Source organism: Meriones unguiculatus, chromosome 6 (genome assembly GCF_030254825.1).
Source record: "Meriones unguiculatus strain TT.TT164.6M chromosome 6, Bangor_MerUng_6.1, whole genome shotgun sequence".
Lineage (NCBI taxonomy): Eukaryota > Metazoa > Chordata > Mammalia > Rodentia > Muridae > Meriones > Meriones unguiculatus.
The window spans coordinates 23,322,972-23,345,135 of NC_083354.1; the positions used below are offsets into that span (position 1 = coordinate 23,322,972).

At 42.4% G+C, this 22,164-nt stretch overlaps 1 protein-coding gene across 5 annotated transcripts in view; it reads right to left on the reverse strand.

Annotated features, from left to right (window-relative positions):
• Dpp8 (dipeptidyl peptidase 8) overlaps nt 1-17,222 on the reverse strand; it is a 49,324-nt gene extending 32,102 nt beyond the window's left edge. For 2 of the 5 annotated variants that reach the window (XM_021649591.2, XM_021649600.2), the window contains exons 1-7: nt 17,082-17,222; nt 14,739-14,875; nt 12,542-12,814; nt 10,097-10,209; nt 8,559-8,732; nt 6,254-6,422; nt 1,265-1,375 (exon numbers count right to left, since the gene is read on the reverse strand). In XM_021649591.2, coding sequence (XP_021505266.1) covers nt 1,265-1,375; nt 6,254-6,422; nt 8,559-8,732; nt 10,097-10,209; nt 12,542-12,814; nt 14,739-14,754 — 856 coding nt within the window. In that variant the 5' untranslated portion in view covers nt 14,755-14,875; nt 17,082-17,222. Of the gene's footprint in view, nt 1-1,264; nt 1,376-6,253; nt 6,423-8,558; nt 8,733-10,096; nt 10,210-12,541; nt 12,815-14,738; nt 14,876-16,779; nt 16,992-17,081 lie in introns of those variants that run through there. The other 3 variants (XM_060384889.1, XM_021649593.2, XM_060384890.1) reach the window with 3 other exon arrangements.
• Between the last annotated feature and the right edge of the window lie 4,942 nt (nt 17,223-22,164).

The following is a 22,164-nucleotide window of genomic DNA, read 5'->3' on the forward strand; positions in this document are numbered from 1 at the left end:
TGTGTATTAAATATATACACACCTATATACATATAGACAGGGAAACATTTTTTAAAATAAATCTTTTTTTTCTGCTTTTTTCTAAAAAATGTATTTATTGTATACAATGTTCTTTTTGCATGCCAGAAGAGAACACCAGATCTCATTATAGATGGTTGTGAGCCACCATGTGGTTGCTAGGAATTGAACTCAGGACTCAGTGCTCTTAACCTCTGAGCCTTCTCTCCAGTCCCCAAGGAAAACATTTTAAAGGATTTTGACATTATATACCTTAAAATATATTTTGTTGAAGGGGAATTTTTAAATAAAACTTATTAATATTTCCTATAAAATGCTAACAGTTTAGTTGTATTAAATGGTTTATGTAAACATCTTGTTCTGAATAATTATGAGAAAACATTTACATTTTAAAGTAAGTCCAAATCTAAGACATAGATTAAAATATGTATTTTTCATTGTCCTTTAAAGAAACGCTCAGACTGCTAGCTGTGAACCAATAGTGATGTCAAAAGATTTCTTAGTGTGTTCTAGCTAGCACTTAAGAGCACAGGCTGCTCCTCCAGAAGACCCAGCTGGGCCCCAAGCACCCATGCAGCAGCTTACAACCATCTGGAACTCCAGTTCCTAGGATCTGATGCCTTCTTCTGACCACTGCAGTCCCCTGGTACACACATGGTACATATATATACATACAGGCAAACACACACACAAAACTAAGAGTAAATAAATCTTATAAAATAAAAAAATGAAGCAGAGAAAAAAGTATTAAAGTACTAAGAAATACTGCTTCATAAACTTGTTTCCAATTTTGCCTATAAAATTATGTATAGTTTATATTAGGCCACACAGTCGTAAGTGAATTTCTCACTGGACTGTATTTAGACAGTGTGTGGCCATCGCTTTAAGCTTCTCAGTTATTCATCTACACATACTCATCTGTTCACGTGGATGCTAGTCAGCCTTATGTATTTAACAGCACGTCACTAGCGTGACTCTTGATATGACACTGCTTGACCTTACACAGGGCAGCTTTCTAGCTGAAAAACCAGCCAGGAGCACCCCAGGTACTGAGGCAAAACCTAATTGTCTCTATTAAAATTTATGTTGGGGGATATGGCCTATATTTTCTAAATAGCTACTAACAGGATTTAATCTTTACCACATTTTCATTTACTGTCCCGGCTTTAAGCTCTGTACACTTGGCCAGTCCCAGTCAAATCCTTTACTACCTGAAGTGACCTGTAACATACTACTTTGAACTTACTTCTTTCAGCTTGTGGACACCACCAATAGCCAGAATAGCGATCAAATTCTTCTTGAAGAACAAAAGTAGCAACTCCAGCTGATCTGGGATCCTCTTCCATGTTGGCTAGCTCTGGATGAACATAAAAGGCAAAATCATCCCCCAAACTCTTTTTTTTTTTTTTTTCACCATGCGACAAAGCAAAAATGATTCCATCACTTCTAAAGAAAGTAACTGGCTTTCTGGTAAACTGTGGAGACAAACAATAAATTCAAATCTAGGCTTCGCCATTTACCTATTATATGACCTTGGGCATACCACTCCACTGTGGTATGTCAGTGAGAGAGCTCAGTGTGTACTTGGCTGTAGTACCTTTAGTAGGAATAAATCACCAAACTATTATGTAAGATTTTGTATCCTGGAAAAATGTTTAAAGTATAATTTGTATGTGGCTTGTTTTTAAAAATCATGTTTTGACATTTGTCGTACTTAGTACCTGTTTGTTCAGTAGTTGTCCCTTGATGTGATAGATTTTTTTTTTTTTAAGACAGTGGGGTGGTGAGAGAGAATGGTCTCCATTGTGGCTCCGCCATGTTTGAATGCTTGATTCCCAGTCCCCAGTGGAACTGTTTGGGAAGGATTAGGAAGTATGGTCTTATTAGAGGAGGTATATCACTGGGGATAGGCGTTGAGGTTTCTTTTTTTAAATTTTACTGAATTTTATTTAATGTGCATTGGTGTGAGGGTATCAGATCCCCTTGGAACTGGAGTTACAGACAGTTGTGAGCTGCCATATGGGTGCTGAGAATCAAACCCAGGTCCTTTGGAAGAGCAGACTCCCCAACCCCAGCTCTGAGGTTTCTAAAGCCCACACAGGCCTAGTCCCTCCCTGCCTTCAACGTGTGGATGAGGTGATTTCTCAACTATTGCTCCAGCTCCATGTCTGCCTGCCTGCCCCCACTCTCCCTGCCATGATGGTCATGAACTAGCCCCCTGAAACGGTAAGCAAGCTCTCAATTAAATGCTTTCTTTTATAAGTTGCCTTGGTCATGGTATTTCATCACAGCTATAGAAAAGTAACTAAGACAGACAGGGTCTTGCTCTGTGAGAGGCTGGCCTTCATCTCAGACTGGCCTGCCTCTGCCTCCTGAGAGCTGGAATTAAAGATGTGGGCCACCATGTTGGATGATGCTGTAGATCTTTCATCTGTTCTTCTGCTGACATGTAGGCTGCTTTTGGTTACTGTGAATAAAGATGATATCAACACTCATTCTTGCACAACAATTTTCATAGACATGTGCTTTCATTTCTTTTGAGCAAATATCTAGGAATGGAGTGGCTGGCTAGTGGAGTGTGTTTAACTCTGTGGGGATGCATTTCTATATTTTTACACTTTTACTAACAGTTTGTGAAAGTTCCAACAGTGGGTGTTTTCAGTCTTTCCTACTTTTGGTGTGCAGCCATAGATCATTATGATTTTACTTTCTTTTTTAAAGACAGGGTCTTATTATGCTGCCTAGGCTAGTCTTGAATTCCAACTAATCCTCCTGCTTCAGCCTCCTGGCTGCTTGGACTATAGGCATATACTACTGTGCCCAGCACTAGAAAGATTTAATTTTTCTTTTTTCTTTAAAATTCTCCTTTCTTTTCTTTTCTTTCATTTGTTTGTTTGGTTGGTTTTGTTTTTTTTTGTTGTTGTTGTTTTGTTTTTTAAGACAGGGTTTCTCTGTGTAGCCCTGGCTGTCCTAGAATTCACTTTGTAGACCAGGCTGTCCTGAAAGAACTGCCTGCCTCTGCCTCTCAAAGAGCTGGCATTAAAGGTATGCATCCCTACACCCAGCTTTAATTTATCATTTTAAAAAAGATTTACTTATCTGTTATATGTACAGTGCTCTGCCTGCATGAACACCTGCACACCAGCAGAGGGCACCAGACCTCATTAGAGATGGTTGTGAGCCATCATGTGGTTGCTGGAAACTGAGCTCTGGACTTTTGGCACAGTCAATGCTCTTAATCTCTGAGCCATCTCTTTAGACCCAATTTACCATTTTTGATCATCCATATTCTACACTGTGAGAAGTGAATGTGCATAAGAACCAACACTCCCTTATCCAATAACTGAGTCAACTGTTTGGAATTCAGACTCTTGATACGATGCACAGCTATGGCATATTATGAAACACAACCGACAGCACAGCCGAATAAACTGTAATCCAATACCTCAACATTCCAGCAGCAAACTAAAGGAAAGGCACACTGAGCAGGGCAAGCTTTATAAATACTCTCAAGCCAGCTCAGGTCAGTGATCAAATGAATTTTAGCACAGGCTAATGACAACAATGAGTTCAGAACTTTCTGAAATATGGAATTAGGAAAAGAGCCAAGATCAATGCTGTGTTCCTTGGGTCCCTTAACTACTATAAACTATGTCTCCAACTTTATTTTCTACTTTGTTCTTCTTTAGATGTGAGGACAGGGATCCAGTGGGTTTGTAGCTCTACTACTTACTACAAGTTACTTCCTAAGTGAATAACTGGTATCACCATGTCTTCCAAGTGGAGGATAACTGGGGGCAGGAACCAGTATTTTTAAATGTCTCCATCATATTGTGCAGAGAATAAGCACACATGCACCCTGTATGTTTGATGCACACATGCATCAAACTCACTTTCTACGGTAGGCTTTCACCACAACCTTCTGTGATTAACACACTGGCTGACCACACTCCCTTCTTCCATCCCTTTCTATATAAACAGACAATTCACAGCTCTATGCTTCAGCCACTATTCTAAACACTGCACAAAAATTAACTCATTAAGGCCCGTGATAGTCCTGTGATGATAATCAGTTGGTTCTCATTTTTACAAATGCAAAAACCAAGAGATAAACTAATTTGATGAGGTCAGAATTAATGAATGGTAGACACAACCCTCAACTCAGATAGCCTGGTTCTATAGTGTTCTATATTCTCTACCTGTGCTATTAGCCCCTACACTAACATTAGAAACAATAAGGATACCACATACCTACAAGGGGAGAAAAAGCTATAACGTTCTCCAGAGTTCCAGAACTTTATACTTGAAATTCTGCTAGTCTTCAAAAAATTCTCTGTGGAAAACAATTTTACAAAAGAAAGCCAGGCATAATAGTACACACCTTAAATATCAGTGCACTTGGGAGGCAGAGGCAGGCAGATCTCTAGAATTCAAAGCCAGTCTGCTCTACATAGTGAGTTCTGGATACTCAAGAGCTACAAAGAGAAAGAGAGAGCCTATCCTAAGCACACACACCTTAAAACGCCTTGTCCCTGGTAGTTTTACAGGGCTGTGCAGCCTCAGTCCCAAATACAAGCGGTGCACACTGTTCAGCGCTTGCTGACAGCATGGAAAACAGCTTCACTTTCCAACAGAATGGTTAACTAACTCACCTAACATTTCTGCTGCTATTAGACTCTTCTCATTTCCTGATGTTAAAGAAAACTCAAGAAACAGCAATTGTGTACTTATCCAACATTTTTTTCCCCACCCTCTTTCCCTCTATGCTGTCCTCTTAACATTGCTTCCTATGATGCCAGTGTCCTGGTCTGTAGTATCTAAAACCATTATGTCCAGGACAACCATAACCACTGGCTCAGTTGCTGAAGACTCCTGCACTGACCCTGCTGGACAACTGAGTGTTTCCAGAGCCTCACAAAGGCAACAGCACCCTTTAGAGTGAGACCATTCTCACACAGTCATCCTTCTGGAACACTCTGCTAACAAACAGACATCACGTAAGGTCAGGTCAGTGCATCTTCTCTGGGAAGCCTTTGCAGAGCTTCCAAGCCTCTCTTGGTGCTCTACAGAACTCCACATTTGACTTACCCTGTTTTGCTGGTATTAGTTTATTAGCAATTGATGGCCAGCATCACATTACCAGTCTGCACCCTTGCTACAATTCTCCTTTAGAGTCACTAAAGGTTGCTTCCCTTACAATCCTATTCAAATACCACAAGCTGCAAACGCCTAAGTGTTTACATAGAACACTACAGTGTTCCTACAGAGCTCACCTGCATCCTCACGTAGACTTCAATGAGATTACTCACTTACACTGTAGACAGTGTAAACATGCTACACCATATTGCTTAGAGAATGATCAATAATAATACGACAAAATGTCTGCATGTGTCCATTACAAATAACACTATCCCAGGTCTAACTGCACATAATATAGGAATGAGGTCAGTATAGTGAATGGCCCAACAATGCCAGAGAGAGTGAGGTAAGACATGGTGGGAAGCTACAGGAAAGCGTTCCTTCTCACACATCACTTCTTCCGTGTGAGCTCAGTCCAGTAATCAATTTGTGACAAATTCAAGTCCTGCCTTTTGGAACTGTTTGGTTGTGGTGTTGTTGTTTTCAAGACAGGGTCTCACTAAGCAGCTCTGGCTGTCCTGTAATTCACTATGAAGACCAGGCTAGCCTGGAACTCAGATCTTCCTGCCTCTCCCTTCCAGGTGCTAGGATTAAAGGTGTCACTACGTCCAGCTCTTGTTTTCTGAGACAGCATGAAGTTAATATTCCTCTTGCCTCAGACTCAATTTGTCAATCAACAAAGCTACTTAACTATGTTCACAATGCACGTGATTCTACAGTCCACATTCCCACTACAACAGTAGCTACACAGGCTCTCCAAAACAGGCAGGTTTGTTTTGCAGGCAGTTTCTGCTCATGTGTAATTGGCTTTTATGTTTGTATCCCCCAATCAAGTCTAATTTTGTTAATTAAAAGTTCATTTAATGAGGAGGGTTTTGGGGAACAGGTGCACTGTGGTATTTGAAAATGGCTGAGAAGACAGTGGCATTATTTAAGAGGTGCAGACCATGTATTCAGACCTTCTCCATACCTTTAAAATTTTAAACACCTGAACTTAAAAATGATCATCCAGCTTGCTCTAATTTTAAAATGGAAGTAAAAGCAAATTCAGCTTTCCAAATACACCTCAGCAAACCTAGCTGCAGAGCTGTCTTACCATTGTGCACATAGGTGATCCTCCGTTCTTCTCTGGTTATGAGGTTCGAGATCCAGATATCGTTGCTGTGAATGAAAGCTATCCAGTCTGGATCAGCAGGGCATAATTTTGGATCCATTCGTATATTGGGACAACTGGTTTCCACCAAATTAGGCCGTAAAGGTTGTTGCTAGAAAAGTAAACATCTTAAGGTACGTTATCAGGTTGACAAACACAAATTTGTTTTCCAGCATTCTTCCTATAAGATAAATGGTATTTCTAACTAAAATATACATTGTGACAGCTGCATCCCAGAAGAAATATACTTCAACTGGTTTAACTTATTAAGGACTCTTTTAAACAATAAATAGAAGAACAAAGAGTAATAGATAACATTGTATCATATCCCAAGACAATGTAACAGCATTTCAGAAAGTTTGTTGCTCAGCCTGTTTAATGGAGCAATTATTATCTGTTGAACTTTTTTTTGAAACAGGGTCTCACTATAGCCTTGGCTAGTCTGGAACTCACTAAGTAGACCAGGCTGACCTTGAACTCACAGAGATATGCTTGCCTCTGACTGTTGAGTACTGGCCTTAAGGGTATGTGCCAGTATGCCTGGCTTGTTGAATATTTTAAACACAATTCTGAATATCATTAAACATTTAAAATTAATTTTACCAATAAAAGTGAGCTTGCTTATAAGACATGCAATGAGAAATGGTAAGTCGGCTCTGCAGGTAAAGAAAGGTTCCTGCTGCTAAGCCCAACAACCCAAGTTCGGTTCCTGGTGAAATGAGGGAGCAAAGCAATCCACGTTGCCCTCTGACCTCCGTATACACCCTGAGGCCTGTACACGTACACACTAAAGAAACAGATAAATGGAAACGTGTCTGACTTTTAACAGATTGATTTTCATTTTATGTATATGGGGTGTTGTCTGCATATTTGTGCGCCACATGTGTGTCCAGCACTCGATGAGGCCAGAAAAGGGCACTGTATCCCCTGGAAGTAGGGTTACAGACAACTGTAAGGTGCCATGTGGGTTCCGGGAATTGAGCCCACTGGAAGAACATCTGGAAGAACATCCAGTGCTCTTAACCACTGAGCCATCTCTCCAGCTCTTCTCAATTTTTTTTTCTTGGTTTTTCAAGACAGGAAGACAGGTTTCACTGTACATCCCTGGCTGTCCTAGAACTCACTCTGTGGACCAGGCTGGCTTTGAACTCATGAGATTTACCTGCCTCTGCCTCCCAAGTGCTGAGATTAAAGGGGTGTGCCATCACCATCTGGCTTCTCAAAAATTTTTATGTAATGATAGCCAAGATCAGTGATCCTACCAAAAGATTCACTCCAGTTATTCATAAAGAAATACTTGGAATAAAACCAAAGATAAATTCATTTATAAAGATAATTAGCTTTTCAGGAAAACCAAAAAAGAAAACAAACAACCTGTGATAATATTTTTCAAAATCTCTCTCAGCACTCAGGGAAAAGGGAAATTAGCGATTTTCTGTATCTACTAGAACAGAAAGGTGCTAGCATTTTAAAATGCTCAAAAGAGGATTTTAAAAATTGTATATTGTATATTGGGGTAAAAGGGTTCAATTCCCAGCACTCATGTCAGACAGCTCACAACTGTCTGTAACTCCAGCTCCAGGGAATCTACACCTCTAGCCTCTGAGAGCACCTGTGCTCACATACACACACTGAAAAATAAAATAATATTAAAAAATTATATCTTTATACCATGGAAAAACTATTAACCTTTCAAAAAAAAAAACCTACTTTTACCATTTTTATTATTCATTTATGTCCATGTTTGTGTTCAGGTGTGCACATGTGAGTGTGGGTACCTACAGAAGCCAGGATATCCCCGAAGATGGAGTTCAAGGTGGCTGTGAGCCTCCTGATGTGGCACTGAACTGCCATTTCTCCAGTACCCATCTGTTTTTGTTTATTAGTTTAGTTTAAGATTTGATTTTTACCTTCATTTTATGTTATATGTGTTTTGCCTTCATGTGTCTGTACCACTTGCATGCCTGGTGTCCACGGAGGCCAGAAGAAGGTGTTGGATCCCCTGGGACTGTGATCCAACATGTTGGGGCTGAGAACTGAACCTGGGTCCTCTGAAAGAACAGCTACTGTTTTTAACTGCCCAGCTGTTCTCCCTCCTCCCAAACTGTCAACTACTAAAAACAGAAACACACATTAATGTCTTAGTGGGCAGTAAACTGACCTTTGGTTTATTTGTTCATCTCCTTTCTGGTGTAGGTACATTCTCTGTAGGACCCCGAACAGTTAACGCACACTAACTGCAACTTACTGTAAACCCATTCGGTCCTCCATCTTTGATATGGTAAATTCCACTACCGGCTTGAAATAGGAATGTTCCACTTTCTGGGTGATAGTCATAAGCTGCGATTCCCACAGTTCCGATGCGCTTTCTTTCTCTGAGCAGCTCTTCCTCTCGAGAATACATCCCATAGTCTAATGTCGCCTAAGACAAAAAAAAAAAAAAAAAAAAAAAAAGTCACCTGTTCGGTCTTCTGAAACTGGGTCTTTGCAATTCACTGAAATCCTAGCATCTTTATTGTGCTCAAGTCTGCATCTTAGGTGACTCAAAAGTTGCCAACAAGTCTAACTTGATTAATTTCAGAAAGTCTCCTGAAATTCTGAGTAAAAAAACCATTTCATCAAGACGAACTCAGTCCTCATGTGAGCCAGGGTATGGGGTAGGGGGCTCCCCTATTTTTAGGAATAGGGAGAGGAGATGCAGGAGGGAGGGTGGGGCTAGGAGAGGAGTAGGGAGGGGCCTATGACTGAGACGTAAATGGAATTCATTAATTAATTAATTTTTTAAAAAAGAACCATTTAATCACTATTGCATACATTAGAAAACAAGAATAAGCCAGGCATGGTAGTGCATGCCTTTAATCCCAGCACTTAGGAGGTAGAGGCAGGTAATCTCTGCGTTTGAGGCCAGCCTGGTCTAGGGCAAATTCCAGGACAGCCAGAGCTATACAGAGAAACCCTGTCTCAAAAAAGAAAGGAAAGAAAAAAATAACCAAGCCCATTATCTTAACAGCCAAGGTCCTCTATAACTAGCCATAATTCAGTAGTTTTGCATAGCTAATTGTAGAATAGAGATCTCCCCAGCTACATTAGTAGGAACTGAACATAGCAGCCAGGCAGGCATACTCTAGGCAAGCCAAGAGAATACACTGGTGTGTGTGTGTGTGTATGTATGTTGTGGCGGTACTAGTGAGCCTCTAACTTCTGCCCATCTGACCTATCTGCCTCCACACCTCTAGAGTACTGGAATTACAGGTGTATACCCAAGGTCTAGGAGGCAAAGACGAGAGGCTCATCAGAAGCGTGAGGCCAGCCTGGTCTACATAGTGAGCCTCAGGCAATCCAGGGATACTAAGTCAAACTTTGTTTCAAAAACAGATAGGGCTGGAGAGATAGGTCAGTGGTTAAGAACATTTGTTCTTCTAGAGGACATGAGTTTGATTTTCCAGTACCCACATCAGATGGTTCATAACTATCTCTAACTGCAGTTGCTGGGGCTCCAGTGACTTCTTCTGACACCTATGGGTACCAGGCACGCACCCGGTGCACAGACATACATGCCAGCAAGACACTCACAGACACAAACTAAGACCACACCAAAAAAATTCAATATCCTACGGTTGGTTTTAGATACAGGGAATTTGTAATTTAAAGGTTATACATGTAAAAGTCTTCCATTTTAATTCCTTTTCATTCACATCTACTTAAATTATAAACCCAAGATGAACCTTTGTCCTGAAATAAATGAACCATATACCAAATCAAAGAAATAAGAATACTTGTTTCTACCTGAAAAAGATCCAAAAGAGGCTTCCAAGAAAGCATTAAGACTGCTGCTCTGTTGATGGTTTTAGGGATTTCAGAATAAAACAGTGTATTTTCTCTGTTCTCACCAGACATGGCTATAAGGAAAAAAAAAAAAAGAAAAACAAACCCACATTATTATTTTGTAATACTGTTTTTTTGTTTGTTTGTTTTTGTTTCCTATATATTACAATGTTTTCCATTCCACAGGAACAAAAATTATGTTATTAAGTAGGAATGCACATGCCTATGCCTTTGAAATTTCCTTGACTAAAAACAATGTTTTGCCAGGTAGTGGTAGGGCATGCCTTTAATCCCTGGGAGACAGAGGCAGGCAAATCTCTGAGTAAAACCAGCCTTATTACAGAGGGAGCTCCAGGACAGCCAAGGCTACTCAGAGAAATCCTGTCTCAAAACAAACAAACAAAAGAAAACAACAACAATAATAAAAACAATATTTCAAGCTAAGCAGTTGTAGCAAACAGATGTAATCCCAGAGCTCAGGAGGTAGAGGCAGAAGAGTCAGGAGATAAAGACCAGCCTGGGCTAACTGAAACCTTGTCTCAAAAATCTAAGAAAAACAGCAACAGGATTGCCAAGGCTTTTAATGGTGCCATGGCACAGGTCTACAACCTCAGCTCTCAGGAATGGCAGGACTGTGAGCTGGAGGACAGTGTGGGCAGACTGAGAAGCTGTGCCTCAACAAACTAAGAAGACATAAACAGAAAAACAACCCCCAAAAGTTTCACAGAAAATGCTCAGTTTTCACCTTAATTTTGTATGTGTGTGTGTTCGCACACATGTGCACCAGCATGCGTAAGTGTACACCACATGCGTGTAGGTACTGGGTGAGACCAGAAGAGGGTGTCAGCCCCCCTGGAGCTGGAATGATAGGCGGGTGGAAGGCCCCAGATGATGCACTACCAGCTTAATGAAGGCCTTAGGGAAGAGCAGCAAGTACGCCCAAGTCTACTTAACCCAGGCCACTGAGTCATCTCTTCACCTTGGATATTCAAATCTTAGTTCAGCTCAAGACAAAGCTATTAAAGCATATAAAACAACATTAAGAAAACTGTCACTGTTTGGTTTTATTGTTAGTTTCAGTTGGCAACAGATGAGATTTCAGTGTGACTTCAGATTCGAAAACTGCTTCGTTTTCTTAACCATCTAAAATGTACTTAGAAACAAACAAGTTCAACTTAGTTCTAGTTTTTCTTCATTATAAAGTTCTGTGACTATAACAATAATATCTTTGGAGTTGGACATGAAAGTACACTTAGTGAAATAACAGAATCTGATGTGTGACTTGCTGAAAGTCTGTTGCTTTCCTGGAGAAGGGAAACGAAAAAGAGGTCTACATCAACTGGAGCCGGTCTGACTGAAAAGACCATCAGGGCAGTGCAGGATGAAATACATACAAAGCAAACAGGAGCTCTGTGACTAGGAAGGTTGGAGGCAAAGCTAAACTGCATACTTGCTGTATAATCCCAAGGACCAGAGTTCCGTTCTCAGCGCCCATATAACAAGTCAGTCTTCTCTACACAGGTATGTATGCCGCCGTGCACTTATGTGTGTGCGCACACACCCCCACCCCCACACAAATACAGTTAAGAAAAATTTTTTAAAAATTAGGAGCTGAACACAATGACACACACATATAGAAGGCAGATAAAGGAGTGAGTGTTCAGAGAGGCTATGGTGTAGCTCAGTGGTGGAATGTGTGTGTTCTTAACATGCACAGGGACCTGGATTCAATCCCCAGCACCAAACAGGAAAAGCACTCAGTGAACTAACATATTTAATTTAGACAGAGCCCAAGTGTGAAATAAATGGACTCAGGACAAAGAGACGGAGACTTGGTTTAGAGCAGGGAAAGCTGCAGCTCCCGAGGGGGGAAACACTAAAAGTTTTCAGTGTACTCTAAGCTGACCACACTCAAGGAAAGGCATTTCAAGCCAGCTTTAATCAACTCTCAGTTTAAATTCAACTTTGTCAAAAAGATCATGGTTAACTACCTCCAAGTAAAATATGGCTAATGAAACAATTAAAAATTAATACAGCCACTGAACAAAAGTTCACCAAATTAAAACCAGAAGTGGTACAGTGGACACCTTTAATCCCAGCACTCAAGGGGGCAGAGGCAGGTGGATCTGTGATTTCAAAGCCAGCCTGGTCTACAAAGCAAGTCCAGGACAGCCAAGGCTACACAGAGAAACCATCTTGAAAAACCAAAAAGAAAAAAGAAAAAGAAAACCAAAAAGAAAAATGAAGAAAAAAAAACCAAAAAAGAAAAAAAAGTTCTTCAAATTAAGTGATTTTCTTTCTTTGAAATGAGCCACAGATTTGGTTACAACCAAAATTGAATCTGAATTACATTTAATGCTCAGACTTGAGGAAATGTGCTCTCTCTGAAAGTGCAACTTCACTCACCAAGATAATAGACCCTGTCTGAGTGAGGTCCATCTGGATCCGTCCTCTTCACAAACATGAAGTCATGTGGCGCCTTGGCCATCATGTAGCCATGGTATTTTCTGGTATCAGCAAGCAGCTTTTTCAGCTGACTCCAAGAATATCGCTCTACATAAAATGGCTCCAGTTTAGGTCGGTCCTGAGATTCTATAGTTCCCTCCTCACACTCTGCAGTTTCAAATATCTCAACACCCAGCTGTTCTGTTTCCATTGCTGCTGCCATGTTGCATTTTCCTGGAAAATCAAGGCACAAGAAGCTGCTCACAGGGCTGTCTTCTACTATCACAATAATATAATAAGCCTTCCCACACAGCTGCAATGAAACCTAATAAGAAAAGCAATAGTGGTGTTCCCAACCCCCACCTCTGTGCTCAGTTCCAAAAATTTTTTGGGTAAAAATTGAGGTCATGTCAATTTCACAGTGACTATAAATCCCTTCGGGAGCTTTTATAAAAGGCTCTCCTTGGCTATCTCCTGCCAAAATCCCTTTTCCTTTCTCACACTGGAAGGAAACAGGCCATGTGCCAGTTGGCTGCTAAATTCCACCCCAGAACATGTCAATAGTGAAGTTATGTGCCAAGGGAGGTAAGTGTTTTTGCATTTTAAAAAGTAACACATCTAACAAATACCGATCCTGTTTCTGAAATGTAACAAATTAGAATAATAACATTGTTACAATGAACTTACAGCAACTTTAGCAGTAACTTGAGAAAATAACATTGTTTTCTCTTCCAGAGAGGGACCCCTAACAACTAAACACTTTCTAGAGAAGAGCAGAAGGTTCAGAATGTAGCAATCTGAAAGTACTTGTGTTACTCAGTGTTTTACTGATGAGTAGTCTTCCTGTTATGTAATTTCTATACTGTTCAAAAAAAGAAAAGGCTATCTTTAGGTGGCTTTAATTAGTCAAAGTAGTCAATGAAGAAAGCATATGGTATTTACATCAGCATTTTATAAGTCTGAAACCCAATTTACTAGTTTGACACCATAATTATGTAACAGCCTTGAGAACTGATTATACTTATTTTACAAACCCAGAAGATACACTTTCCCCCTCAATCTTTTCTGATACTTAAACATGACATGAGCAAACTATCATAGAAAAATAACTACAACAAAAAGGCTATCATAAAACCATGTAGAAAAGTAGCTCAGTGGTGGGTTCAATCCCAGTTCCACAAACTAAACTACAGATAAACCACATTTCACATAATCATTAACTACTTCAACAATCAATACCTGCTGTGTATTTACAATGATGTCTCTCTTTTAAAGTTCAGCTTTGCAGTTACCATCAATTCCTGCTAAGATGTTATCTGTGATCCAACAAGTTACCTGAAGGTGTGGGGTGAGAGTCAGTCCACCTAACTTGCATTACTAGTATGCAAAAGTACTGAACTGTGCACAAGGAACACTATCATTTTCTGTGCACAATACTATCACTTGTAATGTAACAATGACAAGCAGTCCAAATACTGTTACACCAGGTAAAGTTGTAACACTCTCATCATTGGGCATCCAGGCTCCACTGACTAAAGTCCAGCAGAGTTGAGTTTTTACATCAACTGGAACTCGAGTATCAAGTGGCAGTATGTTAGAGTGGTGGCTGCTGGCCCACCTAAAAGCTAGGGGAGGTATGTCAAAGGACCCAATTTTCTGATGGAGCGAGGAACTAAAATGAAAAGAATCTATACCAATCTAACTCAGTTATCCTAAGTGTGAAATCACATATCTACTCCACCCTCTGCAAGTTCCAAGGCCAAGGAACAGAAAAGAACAGCTCAGTATAGACTGCCAGAGCTCTCTACTACTCAGCTGGAGTCATTAACAACTTCTATGTAAAAACTCACATCAGCTTCTATTTAAAAACTGGGAATTTCTGAATGGGTTGTGCGATGTCTACACACACACAGTGTAGTTAAAATGATATTCTGTCACTCTGTTGACAGTAAATATTTACTCTGCACAACAGATATTGTGCAATTTGTGCAAATGTATAACTAGTTTCCAGGAGTCCTTGATACTCTGTATACAAAAACACATTCTCAAAATATGTGGCCTGAATTTTCTAAAACAAGGTCCTACTCATTCTCATTCATAGTGCGCGTATCTCACAACCCACCAGCCTCTCCACTTATGGACCTTCCCTGGTGCCTACCTGATTGTATTTTCATCTGCTCAGATCTCTTCTACTTTCAAAGAGATCATTTTCACCTGGCCCAACTTTAAGCACAGATCTCTTCGTTCATCCTGCTCTCTTCTCACAGGAATCTTTCCTTTTTTCACCATCCAATCCTGCTTACCAGATAAGAGATTGTTGATCATTAAAATGGACCACATATGGTCAAAAAATAAGCCTAAAAATCCGAAAATGATATTTAACTGACAGATTTTTAGTGTAATGTCTGAATTATTTTGGATCTCCAATATGTTAAAACTGTGTTTGTGATATAGTTTTTGATAGGTCTTACAAATCCCAGGCAGGTCTTGAATTCTTAGGCCTCCTGAATGCTGAATTTGCAGGCCTATGCTAACAAGGTCAGCACTAAATTTACTTCTTCCAGAAACGTATAGCTCAAATTGAGCAGTTAAATCCCAACAATAGTGTAAATATTGACCCAAACACATTAAAGAGAAAAGTATAAAAGGGCTTTAAAAATTGAAAAAAGCGGGTTGGCAATGGTTCAACGGTTAAGAGCTAATAATGGTATTGCAGAGGCCCCAGGTTCTGTTCCCAGCAGCCACTTCTGGCTGTTCAAAACCACCTCAGGTCTCTACAGGAACTGCACTCGCACACACATACCTTCACACATACAAACATTTTAAAAGGTTACAAAAGGCATATAGATGTGAGGTGTCAATTGCAAAGCCTTGAAATCGGCAGATTTATTTCTAAGGCTAGGGAATTGGTTCAAAGGTAAAAGCACTTGTGGCAGACGGCAGAAGCCTGAGGATCCCTGGAAAGCGTCAGAGCGTCTGTAAACTCAGCACCCCTAATGCGGAAAGGGAGGCAAGAGAAGAGAATCAGCCGAAGTTGGAGGGTCAGCTAGCCTGGAGTGTGCAGCAATTGAGACTCTGCCTCAACGAAGTGGAAGGGGAGAACTGACTCCCAAAAGTTATTCTCTGACTTCCTTAAGATCAAGGTATGTGCGTGTAAAGCCGCAAGCACACACAAGCACACATACACACAAAGAATTTATTTCTATGTGCCCAAGTTCCTTTTACATGTCATATAGAGCTCTTGAGAGAATAAATTCAGTACAATAAAAATGTGCATTATAGGCCATTTTTTAACAGAAAGGGAACTTGAATTTAATCATCTAACTTGTGTTCATTTGTCTGTTTGGAGACAGGGTTCCACTTTGTAGCCAAGGCTAGCCTTGAACTCAAGATCCTCTTGCCTCAGCCTCCCAAATGCTGGGATTGCAGTTATGCACGACTAAACCCAGCTAGATGGTTTGTTTGTTTTTTGACAAGATAAAGGATGTCCTATTTATTTTAAGGGCGTTCCTTTTTTTGCCTTCGTTTTCTTGCCGTTAAGACTGAAAATAAATGAGGTAGGTAGCTTTCCTGGGAAAATAATCACTAAGCCAATTGATAGTCTAGTTTAGAAAAAAATGTGTTACTACGTGTTATCAGTTTAGACTTCAAGCCCTCTATGCCACATAGGCGATGGAGAGGTGAGAAAGCTATGTGGCAAGTGGGGCGTAAGAAATGTTAGCAGCAATTGCCCGGGATTCAAGACACCTCCCCAAAGCGCGAAGGCCCTCATTCTGAAAATGGCATGTTGGGTTAAAAAGAGCTTCGGGAGTCTTGGGGTGGGACCTACAGAAATGGCATCCCATAGTTTTTACGGTAAGGACCAATTAAATCACTTCACTGGAGCCTAGCCATTTCACTCTTCCGTGTCTACAGCTAAGAGTTTATGAGAGGCAACGGGGCTTGAAAGCCACGAACAAGGGAGAGGTGTGGCAGGGAATGTTGCGAGAAAGGACAGTAGGAACACCAAGGCTTAGTTAAAGAGGATGAGCAAGCTGGACAGAAAGGGCAAAGACCCTTCTGCGAATGGGTGGAACAGAATGGCAGCGAGACAGTGAGCGCGGAGGAATGGATCTAGAGGGAAGCAGGAGGGAGGAAGGAACACCGGCTGGGGGAAAAGCAGCGAGTCCGAAGGCGAATCCCATCCGCCACCGGCGGACCTCAGGCGAACCCCTTCGCCTCTGCGGACTTCCGTTTCCTCCTCCGTAAGCCCGGACCGTCCCCGGCATCCCAACCCGAGCCAGGCTCTATCAAGATAACGGACGTGCGAGTCCGAGCGGCAGCAGCCAGTGCTTAGGGGCGCCTAGCGAACGTTGGCGGCCTCGCAATCCGAGTGTGCGCTTCCTCTTCCGGCCCGCGGGGTCCAGCCACCCGCTCTCCCCGCGGGAGCGGCCGGAGCGCGGCCGGCCGGAGCGCCGCGGCCTCGCGGGCGCAGGGGAGGGAGAGCGGGCGGATACTGCACCTTCCCCCGGGCCCGCCCGGACCGTCCGACGCGCTATGGAGCGGGCCTACGCCGCTTCATGCCGCGCCGCCTCCGCTCCCGTCGGGGCCACAGCAGCTTCCTCGGCGGCGACGCCGGCGGCACCCAGGCAGCGGACGAAGGGGCTTAAAGACGGCGGCGGCGGCGGCGGCGAAGGCAGCGGAGGCCTCGGCACTTCCGGTTCCTCGAGCCCCTCCCTCCGACGGGGGAAGGCTAGCGGCCGGACCAAGAAGGAGGACTCTCGCCACTGTGCGCCACCGGGTCCCACAGCGCCACCCAGCGGCCGGAGGAGGCGCGCCAATTAGACTGCCTGGTAGGAAGCAATAGCGCAGAAAGGTGAAGGCAGGGAATTGATGAGAAGTCCTAGGAGGAATCACCAAGCATTCACCCCACCATACATTCAACATATCTCCATTGGCTACTCAAAATAGGTAAACTCCTTGTTCACGGCCCGGTGAGATGGCTCAGCAGGTACAAGCACTTGGACCCACACGGTTTCTGAAGAGCAAACCAGCTCCCGCAGGCTGTCATCACCCTAAAATCCAGTCTCTGCCTCCCTCCCCGCTTTCCTCCCTCTCTCTTCTCTCTCTCTCACTAGCATTAGAGCAGTAAGCCAAAAGGCAAAACTTCCTGCCTTTCTGAGATGACAGAGGCCAGCTACGGCTTTGAAGACCTCGGCATTGCACAGTTACGATGGGGGAAGGGGGGGAACTGAATTTGGATACAGAAATTTGTCTTTAATATTAACATCTTTAGTAGGCCACCCAGTCTTTTTTAGGTTAGGGTCTACCCTTTGTAAAATGGATATAACAACATATTGTTTAGTTGTGATGAAAGAGTGATGTCTGTGACACTGACACATTAAAAGTGGAGAAATAAGGCCCAAAGGTGGCTGTTATAATCAGATGCAAATCCCTTGACCCATAATTTATTTCCTAATCTGCACTATGCATTGGCTAAGGGAAAGAGAAAAAATAAAGTCGGGTAAGGATGGCTGAGAAAGTAGGACAAGACCAGGTTGGTGGAGAATCTAAACTCTCCAAAGATAAATGAGTCTTCACTCTTTTTTTTTTTTTTCATGTAGAGCTCCCTAAAAGAAAGGACAGTGGTTTTCTCTTAGTATTCCGTATTAAAGGTCTGCCCTGAGAGCAGGTTTTAAGACTGAAGACACACACTTACCCATTATCAAAATTCAATGAGCTGTGTCGTACTTCCTGCACACTAACAGATTCTTTTGCTGACACTATTCTCAAGCCTGGGCTCACAAAGAGAGAGTGAGGAAAAAGGGGCAGATTTCCCGACTTCTGTGCGGTTTGCATCCTCATAATGAATTAGAACATGGGCCTGGTGGTACAGGCTGGTAATCCTAGTACTCAGGACATTGAGAACTTAGTAAGAGAGAGTCAAACTAGGATCTGTTCATCTTTAGACTCGTTTGCCCTCTCCTATACCATGATTACAGTGAACAAACAAACTCCCTTGGCTGGGAATGTAGCTCAGTAGTAGAACAGGTGCTTAGCAGCAGGGTGTGGTGGCTTGTACCTGTAGCTCCCCACTTGGGGAACTGAAAGGAGGACTGCTGTGAGTGTGAGGTTAGCCTAAGCTGGACAGTGAGGTGTAGGCCAGCCTGGCTTATATGGTGTGTTCTAGACCAGACAAGCAGCCTTGCTTCAGAGTGACACCTCTGCCTTTCCCACCAGAAAGGGGCTTAGTACTTGTGAAGCCTTGGGCTCAGTCTCCCATCACCAAGGCTTATAAACAACCTTCAAACTCTGGAGAGGCTGTAGGGCAATGTCTGTAGCATAGCCTCTTGGCAACATTGCTTACATCCACACAGCTACAGAGTAAAGGTTCCAGCCAGAGCTTATCTGGTCTTAATGGAGAAGACAGGAGGTTTGTGGAGAGCTCCAGGCAGTCTCCCCTGGGAAACTGCTTGCAAGATACTTCTCTCCTTGCAGTTTCTTATGACCTATGTGGCTTTCTTTCTCCCTTGGCAAGAACATAAAGACCATTTAGCACAGTCTAGCGTTGTCTACAAAGTGAGTTCTAGGACAAAGAGAGCTACTCAGTGAAACCCTGTCTCAAGAAACCAAAACTGAACCAAACCAACAAAAACCCAAGAAACTGCCTGATATCTTCGTTCACCCTTCATCTGAACATGTGAGCCAGAGGCTGACTCTGAAAGTGTCTCATTGTATGTCTGCTGGCCAAGCAAGTTAGGCCTAGCCAAGTCTTGCTTGTTATTGATAAAGCTTGGCTGGCATCTGCTGCCCTGCAGTGGCACTGAACTTGAACAGACAAGTTCCCAGAACATGAGGCATGACTGAGAGAGCACACAGGAATGGGGCTGGAGAGGCGGCTCAAGAGTTAAGAACACCTTATGTGAGCCAGGCGTGGCGGCGAATGTCTTTCATCCCAGCACTCATGGGAGGCAGGTGTGTCTCTGTGAGGTCGCAGCCAGCTGGGTCTACAAAGTGAGTTCCAGGACAGCCAGGGCTACACAGAGAAACCCTGTCTCAAAACAAACAAACAAACAAACAAACAAACAATAAAGAACACTTGATTCAGGCTGGAGATATGGCTCAGCAGTTAAGACCACTGGCTGCTCTTTCAGAGGACCCTGGTTCAATTCCCAGCAACCACATGACAGCTTACATGTGTCTATAACACAAGTTCCAGAACTTCTGAAACCTTCACACAGACACAGATGCAGGCAAAACACCATGAACATTAAAAAAAAAAAAAAAAAAGCACTTGATGTTCTTGTTGGGTTCCCAGCACCCACACAGTGGCTTACTTAACACCCACTTCCAGGGGATCCAGGGGATCGATGCCCTCCTCTGGCCTCTTGAGGGCCAGGAACGCAATATGCATATACATACATGCAGATAAGCTCATATACATAAAATAAAAATAAATCTTCTTTAAAGATAGTACTTTAGGGCTGGTACAGCTCCACCCCTGTGTAGACTGAAGCAAACCACCACGTGGAGAGAAATCGTGAGTGGAGGACTGGGTGGTCAGAATTGAAACCTTCCTGTAGGAGCTAGGCTACATCCTGGAGCCAGGGCTGGTTTCAGGTATTGGGTCTACAGTACAGATTTTGACAGCCTTCCATTCTGGGCCTCTATCAGTGATCGGGATTAAGGAATCAGAGTCCAGTCATCAGGTCGGCCTAGCCTCACCTCCTTGCTAACAGTGATGTCAGCCGTTTCTCAGTGTTCTCTCCTTCAATGAGAGAGAGTACAATGAGAACAGTCACACAGTTCAGAAGGACCTCACTGAGGGAAGTAATGCCCTGAAAGGAATTAGAAATGTTTGTGCACAATGGGGGTTCCATGTGTCATGTGATTTGTTGATGAGGATGATGGGAGTGATACAGTAAAACCCTTTCCTCTGAAGGCAGAAAGCACAAAGCCAGTCCTGGTGTCTGAACCATCCTCCCCGGACAGGACCCTTCTGGATCTTGTGCATAAGTGTGTGTACACATTCTGTCTTCTAATATATATGTTATACATTGTATAAATATGTTATATAATTGCGTATTAAATGTTATATAATAATGTATCATATAATCCCCTATACTTCTTTATTTCCCAGAGAAGGAGAGTGATCTGACTAAAGTCAGAAAGCCACTTATTGTTGCTTCTCAGGTGGAACTCCCAGAACTAACCAAGAAGGTGTGATGATCTCAGGAGCTGGGGAGTTAAGGCAGTTGGTAAAGTAGTTTCCATGGAAGCGTGGTGACCTGAGTTTGACCCCAAGTACCTGTGTAAAAAAGCCAAGCCTCAGCAGCACACACATGTAATTTCAGCACTGGGGAGACAGAGATAGGCCAACTCCTTGGGCCTCCTCTCCAGACAAGCTAACTGAGTCATCAGACTTCAGGTTCACTATGAGTTACTGTCTCCAAATTAATTAAATAAATAATTAGGCAGACAGCAATTGAGGAGGAAACCCAATGTCTACCTCTGACTTTCCCATGTATACATATACATGTGCACGCACACTAAACACATACATGTTGCTTATGCAGGCACATGAACACACATATGCTATACTGATACTATACTGCTCTGATCCTAGATGCAGAACTTGACCAAGACCAAAGCAAAATAAAACCTCAGGAACCAGAGGGGCATGCAAAAGCCTTTGTGCAATCTCTCCATCAACATGCATCAGTCTCCCAAATTTGGCTACAGTCTAAACATAACTCTCAGTCATGATTAGAAGACATATCAATAATCTTGCTAATCTAACATGATGTCTTTCAGAATGGAGATGTTTTAAGATGTCAGAGCAGGCAACCTAGGCCTCTAATGTAGTGGAGGAAATGATCTCAAGTAGATAATGGGGATACTGAGAGCTGGTAATTTCAAGAAACAGTGGACAAGGTTAGGGGCATAGCATGCACCAAACTACAATAACAAAACATGGATATTCTCCTGGTTTTCTTTTTATAGTTAAGTTTTTTAATAGACAATTATGTCATGTGTTTAAAAAACAATGAGGAGGCCTGAGAGATGGCTCAGTTTTAAAGTGGCTGCTGTGAAAGTGTGGACATCTGAGTCTTTGGGTACATGCAAAGGCCAGGTGCAGTATGCATCTTTAAACCTAGCGCTGAGACAGTGGATATAGGCAGATCATTGGAGCTCATTGACCAGCCACGATGGCCACGTCAGTGAGCTCTAGGTTCAGCGAGAGACCCTTTCAAAAGATACGGTGGAGAGTGGCTGAGGAAGACACCTATGTTGACCTCTAGCCTCCACACCCATTCACACACACACCCAGATACACTCCGCTACACTCACATCGCCCCCCATGCACACTTACATGAACATGTACACACACACACACACACACACACACACATTAGCTTTAACGTATAAAAAAGTATAGGGTGAAATGTTTCTTTCTGCCCTGGTCCACCAGGCACTCAGTTTCCTTCTCCCCTGAAAACTGATTATGTTCATGTATATGTTCTAGGATATGCAAACAAATATATGAATTTTACTCCTGCTACTGCTGTACTATTTATGCACAAATATTTGCCAAGTGTCTGTGT